The 8,646-nt window shown below is 39.9% G+C and overlaps 1 protein-coding gene across 1 annotated transcript; it reads left to right on the forward strand.

Moving 5' to 3' along the window:
* The first annotated feature begins 695 nt into the window (after positions 1–695).
* Positions 696–1,646, forward strand: LOC140615273 (olfactory receptor 51V1-like). Its single transcript, XM_072795191.1, has one exon. The coding sequence runs from the start codon at positions 696–698 to the stop codon at positions 1,644–1,646; it is 951 nt and encodes a 316-aa protein (XP_072651292.1).
* Positions 1,647–8,646: the final 7,000 nt, after the last annotated feature.

The raw sequence follows: 8,646 nt of genomic DNA on the forward strand, positions 1-8,646 counted from the left end.
CTGAACATCTCAGAGTGAGAGCTCTCCTGGGAGATTCTTCTCCAAAGGCCTCATGCATAAATATTCCTCTCTTCTTGTCACTGCACAGAAAAAGTAATTGTTGGCTGTGTCATCTGGAGTGGAAAAAAAAAAAAAAAACAGGGGTGTCTTTCCTAAGGATTATTTGGAGGAATTATTCATTTGGAGACAGCAGAAAATGGAGAGTTAGGGGTACACAGCAACTAGACTTTGGATAGACTTTGGATACTTAAACACTAAATGTTACTCTTCATTTTAAGTGCTTAATAAATTGGAGAGAGGAAACTAATAATTGCTTTGAGAACCTCAGCTCTCACTTTTACCGGTACTCCCTTTCCTCAGAATCCCTGAGAAAATATCCCAGGCAACATAGCCTCTCTGGAAATTAGCTTCTTACTCTGGTCTCCTCATTTTCACTTGTAGCTTCTAAGGATATAATGTGCCTCCAGTGGATGAATAATGGCTCTTACATGACATGAGGAGGACATTATTCTCTTCCAGGCAGCAGATAATACATCTCTAAAGAAGAGAGTTGCTCAGCTAGTATTTCATACACTCAGTTAACTATAGCATAATTTTATTTACTCAGAAATTTCACCTAATTCATCTGAACTTGGAGCATTTCCTTGGAAAAACCCTTTCTTACTGCCTGGAAGAGGTATCCCTGTGCCAAAAGGATGGCGTTGGGAAGTTCTAGCCTAAATTCTTCCTCCTTCCTTCTCACGGGATTTTCTGGCCTGGAGCAGCAATATCCTTGGATCTCCATTCCCTTCTCCACTATCTACGCCATGGTGCTTTTGGGCAACTGCCTGGTGCTGCACGTGATCCGGACTGAGCCGAGCCTGCACCAGCCCATGTTCTACTTCCTGGCCATGCTGGCCCTCACTGACCTGTGCATGGGGCTGTCCACGGTGCACACGGTGCTGGGCATCCTGTGGGGGTTCATTCGAGAAATCAGCCTGGATTCGTGCATTGCCCAGTCCTACTTCATCCATGGTCTTTCCTTCATGGAGTCCTCTGTCCTCCTTACTATGGCCTTTGATAGGTATGTCGCCATTTGCAATCCACTGCGGTATTCCTCCATTCTGACTAATTCCAGGATTTTCAAAATCGGGCTCATCATAGTGGGTAGGAGTTTCTTCTTTATTACACCCCCCATCATCAATCTGAAATTTTTCCATTACTGTCACTCCCATAGCCTCTCTCACTCGTTCTGCCTACACCAGGACCTTCTGCGTCTAGCTTGCTCAGACATCAGGTTTAATAGCTACTATGCCCTGATGTTGGTCATTCTCACGCTGTTGTTGGATGCTGTTCTCATCCTTTACTCCTATGTGCTGATTCTTAGGGCAGTCCTGGCAATTGCCTCTCAGGAGGAACAGCATAAATTATTTCAGACCTGCATCTCCCACCTGTGTGCTGTTCTCGTGTTCTATATCCCTATCATTAGCTTAACAATGGTGCACCGTTTTGGCAAGCATCTCTCACCTGTGATCCATGTACTTATGGGCAACATCTACATCCTTTTCCCACCTTTGATGAACCCCATCATCTACAGTGTCAAGACCCAGCAGATTCGGAGCAGAATGCTCAGACTCTTTTCTCTGGATATGTGTCGAGTTGCCTAGGGCTTTTGAAGAATAAAACAGCAGCTTTAATTAACACACAGTATGTAATACCAAAAAGGAATTTTGTTTTAGTTAAGTAGTCCAGAGTCTAGGATTCTTGATTTTAAACACATTTAAACATAAATCGAGAGAATCACCTATGAACAAATGCTATTTTAACTTATGTTTGGTAGTAAATCATTCTTAGGGCTGGAGTTGGGAGACTCCTTGAAACATTCCAGAAATTTTCTACCAACTATGGATTTATGTAAAATGAGATATTATATGTTCCTGCCACAAGTATATCCAAGAGATGATAAAACTAGTTCATGTGCCCAAAATGGAAATCAAGCACTTTCTTTGCATTGAAACAAGGCTAGATTCAAATCCTAGGTTTTAGTTACAAGGGTGGATGACTACACATTCTTTGTTTCTCAGATTATGTTAACTAATCTTCAAATGGGGAAGTTGGGATCCATGGGTGGCTCAGCAGTTTGGCGCCTGCCTTTGGCCCAGGGTGCGATCCTAGAGTCCCGGGATCAACTTGCATCTGGCTCCTGGTATGGAGCCTGCTTCTCCCTCTGCCTGTCTCTCTGCCTCTCTCTCTCTCTGTCTATCATTAATAAATAAATAAATAAATAAATCTTTAAAAAAATGGGGAAAGTGCCCATCTCTGGGATCTTGTGATAGGCATATATGGACCAGAATCCTCCAGTAGGGTTTTACTAACATGTTGGAGATGTTCTCTACTATAGGGTAATAGGGACCAACATATAAGAAGAGCTATGTATGGCTATTGAACACTTGAAATGTAAATAGTGTAACTGGGCTCATGCCTCTACAATTCATGTTAAATATGGTTAATTTATATTTAAATGTTAAAAGGACATTGCCTCCGCCAATGCAGTGGCTACTGTATTGGACAGCACAATATAGATTATAAAGACAACTTCTAATGGAATTTGATTTTGGATTCAATTTTCACCACGTCGACTTTAAATTAGAATCGTCACTTGTTATATTTTACATGTAAACTCCTTTGTCATTGGGCCAGAAGTAGATTCTGCTGTAAACTCTGATTTTAAATCTGAAGAGGGGAATATTCTGAGTAGATGAAACTTTATGCTTATGATTGAGCTTTATGAACTTTATCTTTATTGATTCTGAGTTAAAAAAATATCAACAGATTCCCTTCTGAGTAATTTAGAAAATTTAGTTCATTTTCAAAAGAATGGAAGCAAGAATGAAATCAGGTATCTGTGCTGAGATACAGGGGGAAAATGGTTTAAGATTCCCGTAATCTTGGATAACTGAGGAAGAAATGTTAAGTAATGCTCAACAGATGACTGCATCAGAGCAATTTCATGAAGCAAGAATTTAATATTAATAGGTAAAACCTAGACCTTTGTATTTTAAATTAGCCTTTGAAACTCTGTGTTTCTATCTTCCCCTCCTTTTTAGTGCTTCACTCAATTAAGTAATCAGTGTAGAAAGCAGAAGTATAGGCTACTCTCCAACAGCTTTAAAGTATGGAAATAGTTCCTAAACAGAACAAAGTATCTTGGAACATGCGTTTGACAAGAGTCCTAAGACCCAATTTCAGCATGAAAACAGCAGTTAGCTGCTGAATCTTTGGAGATTCTGTTGTTTCTCACAGACCATGTCTAAGCACATGTCTCTCAGCTTCCCTTCAATATCTTGACACTGCAGCATCACCTCTCCTCAGCACTGACTCAATCTTGCTGAAGCAGGGGCCTCTGGGGCAGCAGGACATGTCCTGCCCTGGCCAGGCATGCTGGGAGTACTGACATGAGCTTATGTTGTGTTAAGGGAATAGCACCATATGTAACACACCCGAGTCTTCTTTTGGAGAGTCCTGTATTCCACGGTGAATGGGAGGGTTCACTTGAGGACTTGGCACTCATACAAATGCTCTGAGTGGCTGTACCTCACATTATGACAATTTGTAGAATATGAGCCAAAAGAGTTGGAAAGAAGGGCTATGAAATGGACGTGAAAATACCTGGTACACTCTCAGAAACCACAGGGGGTTTCAGAACTGTGCAATTGTATTATGATGAGGAGACTTGTGAAGAACTTCAGAATGTTTGAAACTGTGTGAACCAGTGGAAGGATGTCAAAGGAAGGCAAATGTGTGAAGGAAGCAAGCTGATGAAAATACATCTCCTGACTACTGGGTTTTACATGGAAACAAACAGGCAGGAGAGTTGGTCTTATAAAGGCCTTTGACTTGAAGCACCATCATAAAGTCAAATAAAGCCATTCTTAGGGAGGAAGGGAGATTTTGGAGTCATCCTTCCCGGTCCTGAAGTTGAGAATTGACAGCCATACCTTAGGTTTAGGAGCACTGTCTGACACTTTGTAACCTTTTTAGAAACATGACAAAGATATTCTTCCATGACTTCTGGAAAGCAAACTTGTAAGGAAAAGAAACTTGTTATCCAAAAATTAGACAGTCTCTGAGGGCTGTTTTCAATGAGGTGGCCTAAAGAGCTAGTAGGAACTAACAACCTGATGGGAGTTGCCCAGACATCATGCTAAGCCTTCAAGGCAGCCACCCAGTATGGATGGAAACCACTATTGAATATTTGGAAGCATGTGTTCTCTTGGTGTAGACTTTGTTACACGTGGACTGCCATGGCTTTGGACGCTTCTCCTTAACTGAGGTCAAACTAAAAGGAGAGAGCTAAAGAATATTAGACGGGGTGAGTTGAGCAAAACAGGATGTGGGAAAACAGAGAGTCATTGCTCTGTTGGTGTTCATTTTGTTCTGACTTCAGAAAGCTATGGTCCATAATGAGAGAGATTTGTGATCCTCAGAAGTGAGGGAACACATTTTTAGTGGAAATAACCCCGCCCTGGTAATAGTCCAAAGGCCGATGCTCTTACTGTACACTATATGTCTTACTTTCCTTAGATGTAACAGAACTCTACTTTTCAATCAACTTAGAAGGTTTTCTACGTTAGGCTGTTTCTCTGGTCCCTAGACTATTTGTGACCCCTACCTCAAAAAGGGAGAATCAGCTAGAGGAATGGATAGAGACTTCCTGGTGAGGCAATGAAAACAAGCCCACTATCCAGGATCACTCTCTTAGAAATTTAAAAATAATACCAACCCAGTCTAAATTCCCTTTGCCGTGGAAACTGGTGTCCTAGAGCTTTTCTACTGAACATGTGGCTTCCGGTCCTGCAGCCTCAGCTCGATCTGGGAGTTTGGAAAAAACTTATATTCTTGAGCTTAGTCCAGTCCTACTGAAAAGAATCTGTATTCATATTGGGGGTGCTGGAGCTGTTCTTTTTCTTGGTCAGAGTGTCGGCTATAGGTTTCTGCAAATTTCGTGGTAATTAACCAAGATGAATCTTTATGTACCTTCCTGTGTTCACTTAATAATAGAATATGAATTTAAGGAATGTAATTACGGAATAGGATGTGTAAATTTACAGGTAAACTCAGCAGATTGAATGTTATGTTTTTATTTCTGCTACTTTCTGAAGTTCACTAAAACCATGGTGCCCACAAGAGACAGTGTAAAATATTACCAATGTATGTGTAAACAAATTATATAAATATGGAAGATTAAGATATCCCCAAAAGGCAGAATGGATTACATAAATCTGAAATCTTGGTGCCTGCAGAAGGGGATACCCATGAGGTAAAAAATGATCTGTGTATGTCAACTCTAGAAAAACACAGCAATTTCATCCAAGGCAGTGGTGAGAGGTGGCACTGAGAATGGTACAAAAAGTGAGTTTGTGTGTAAGGCTTCCTAATTGAAGTGTCCAGAAAATATCTATTTCAATTCCTGCAAAATGCTTGGTCTCTATAATGACAGAATCAAATATGACCCAGATAAAAGGGCATTGGGTACAAAGGATGATAGGAATGAGGGGTCATATAAGAGAGAGGGATTGTGTAAAATATTTCGTTTTGAATGTTGAAGCCCATAGAACACTTGTCTACATTCACCTTGTAAAATAGCAGCACACTGATACTCTCTAGGGAAGCAAGTTGAGATGATTCTCCATTGAACTGTCTCAAAAGAAAAGAGTAACAGGTACTGACATTTGAGTATTTACTCACTGACTTGTGTAGTCTCCTTCCTCTGGAACCTACAATGTCATGGACCAGGTAAAATATCCCAGTATGTCCATGGAAGTCCCTGTTACATTCATGGTCCCTCATCATGAAATATGAATGGACAGCCAAATCAACACCAGGGATGAGATCAAATCCACATATGGAAAAGTCATAAATTAAAGTCAAAATTTAATTTATGAAAAGAAAATTACCTGAATTGAGCAGAGCTTCTTCAGAGTAGAATATAAAACTTAAAGAGAAAAAAACACAATCCCTAATTAATACTCCTAATGACATACTCCGTCATAATAGATCCTTGAGAGAAGATTAGAACACCCTTAATAAGACATAATTAGACAACACAAAAGATTATTTATGAATTAAGCAACAATGTGAGAGATTAAAGAAAAACCAATAGAACTCTCAGGAAATAGTGTTAAGAAAGTAGAACAAAAATTTAAATGTTATATTGGGGTGTGTGGGGGCGGGAGAAGAAAAAGAGGATCAATCCGACAACAACAACACATCATTAGTACATGTCCTAGGAATCAGGGAATATAAAAATTTAGGCAGAATATTAGGATTAGGAATGTATTAGAGTGTTATACAAGAATTTTTCCCAGAACAAAAGGACACAATTCCACATTGATAGTATCCCCTGAGGACCCAGAAGAGAAAATAAAAAAGAATATAATTTCATAGTAAGTTAAGAAAATGAAAAGAAATCCATAGACCAGAGAAAATCATTACAACATACTGTTCATCAAAGGATCTGTATCCAAAGTATACAAGGAACGTTTTAATTCAAAAACAAGGAAATAAACAAGTCTGTTAAATATTGGGCAAATGATCTAAAAAGATATTTCCCTCCAAGAGGACTGGTCAATACCAATAAGCACGTGAAAAATATATTTTTAATTAAAAATATTTATTGGAGTTTAATTTGCCAACATATAGCATAACACCTAGTTCTCATCCCGCCAAGTGCCCCCCTCAGTGCCCATCACCCAGTCACCAACCCCCCGCCCACCTCCCCTTCCACTACCCCTTGTTAATTTCCCAGACTTAGGTGTCTCTAATGTTTGGTCACCCTCACTGATATTTTCACTCATTTTCTCTCTTTTCCCTTTATTCCCTTTCACTAATTTTTAATTTCCCCAAATGAATGAGACCATATACTGTTTGTCCTTTTCCAAAGGACTTACTTCACTCAGCATAATACCCCAGGTCCATCCACGTCGAAGAAAATGGTGGGTATTTGTCGTTTCTAATGGAATGGCTGAGGTTATTCGATTTTATACATATACCACAGCTTCTTTATCCATTCATTTTTCAATGGACACCAAGGCTCCTTCCACAGTTTAGCTATTGTGGACATTGCTGCTAGAAACATCGGGGTGCAGGTGTCCTAATGTTTCCCTGCATCTGTATCTTTGGGGTAAATCCCCAGCAGTGCAATTGCTGGGTCGTAGGGCAGATCTATTTTTAAATCTTTGAGGAACCTCCACACAGTTTTCCAGAGTGGCTGCACCAGTTCACATTCCCACCAACAGTGCAGGAGGGTTCCCCTTTCTCCACATCCTCTTCAACATTTGTTGTTTCTTGCCTTGTTAATTTTCTCCATTCTCACTGGTGTGAGGTGATATCTCATTGTGGTTTTGATTTGTATTTCCCTGATGGCCAGTGATGCGGAGTTTTTCTCATGTGCTTGTTGGCCATGTCTATGTCTTCCTCTGTGAAATTTCTTTCCATGTGTTTTGCCCATTTCAGGATTGGATTGTTTGTTTCTTTGCTGCTGAGTTTAATAGATCTTTATAGATCTTGGAAACTAGCCCTTTATCTGATAGGTCATTTGCAAATATCTTCTCCCATTCTCTAGGTTGTCTTTTAGTTTTGTTGACTGTATCCTTTGCTGTGCAAAAGCTTCTTATCTTGATGAAGTCCCAATAGTTCATTTTTGCTTTTGTTTCTTTGCCTTCATGGATGTATCTTGCAAGAAGTTGTTGTGGCCAAGATCAAAAAGGGTGTTTCCTGTGTTTTCCTCTAGGATTTTGATGGAATCTTCTCTCATATTTAGATCTAAATGGGATTGACTCCTTAATTTCTTCTTTCAGTCTCATTGTTAGTGTATAGAAATGCCACTGATTTCTGGGCATTGATTTTGTATCCTGCCACACTGCCAAATTGCTGTAGGAGTTCTAGCAATGTTGGGGTGGAGTCTTTTGGGTTTTCTACATACCATGTATCATGCCATCCTCGAAGAGGGAGAGTTTTACATCTTTGCAAATTTGAATGCCTTTTATTTCTTTTTGTTGCCTGATTGTTGAGGCTAGGACTTCTAGTATGATGTTGAATAGCAGTGGTGAGAGTGGACATCCCTGTCTTATTCCTGATCTTAGGGAAAAGGCTCCCAGTGTTTCCCCATTGAGAAAGATATTTGCTGTGGGCTTTTCGTAGATGGCTTTTTTTTTCTTAGAAATTTATTTTTTATTGGTGTTCAATTTGCCAATGTATAGAATAACACCCAGTGCTCATCCTGTCAAGTGCCCACTTCGGTGCCCGTCGTAGATGGCTTTAAGATGCTGAGGAATGTTCCCTCTATCCCTACACTCTGAAGAGTTTTGATCAGGAATGGATGCTGTATTTTGTCAAATGCTTTCTCTGCTTTGTCAAATGTTTTCTCTGCGAAAAAGATGTTTAATACCATTTGTCATTAACAAATGGCAGAGTAAAACAACGAGACAGCACTACAACCGATTAGAATGGCTAAAACCTAAAACACTGACAATGCCAAATTCTGCTGAGGATGTAGTCATAGGCATTCTCATTCATTGCTGGTGAAAAGCCAAACTAGTACAGCCTCTCTGGAGGAGAGTCTTGCAGTTTCTCACAGGATCAAACATACTCTTATCATATGGTCAT

Source organism: Canis lupus, chromosome 23 (assembly GCF_048164855.1).
Source record: "Canis lupus baileyi chromosome 23, mCanLup2.hap1, whole genome shotgun sequence".
Taxonomy (NCBI): domain Eukaryota; kingdom Metazoa; phylum Chordata; class Mammalia; order Carnivora; family Canidae; genus Canis; species Canis lupus.

What these genes read in the sequence shown, in the direction of transcription:
- LOC140615273 (XM_072795191.1), top strand. Translation starts at nt 696, where the DNA reads ATGGCGTTGGGAAGTTCTAGCCTAAATTCTTCCTCCTTCCTTCTCACG.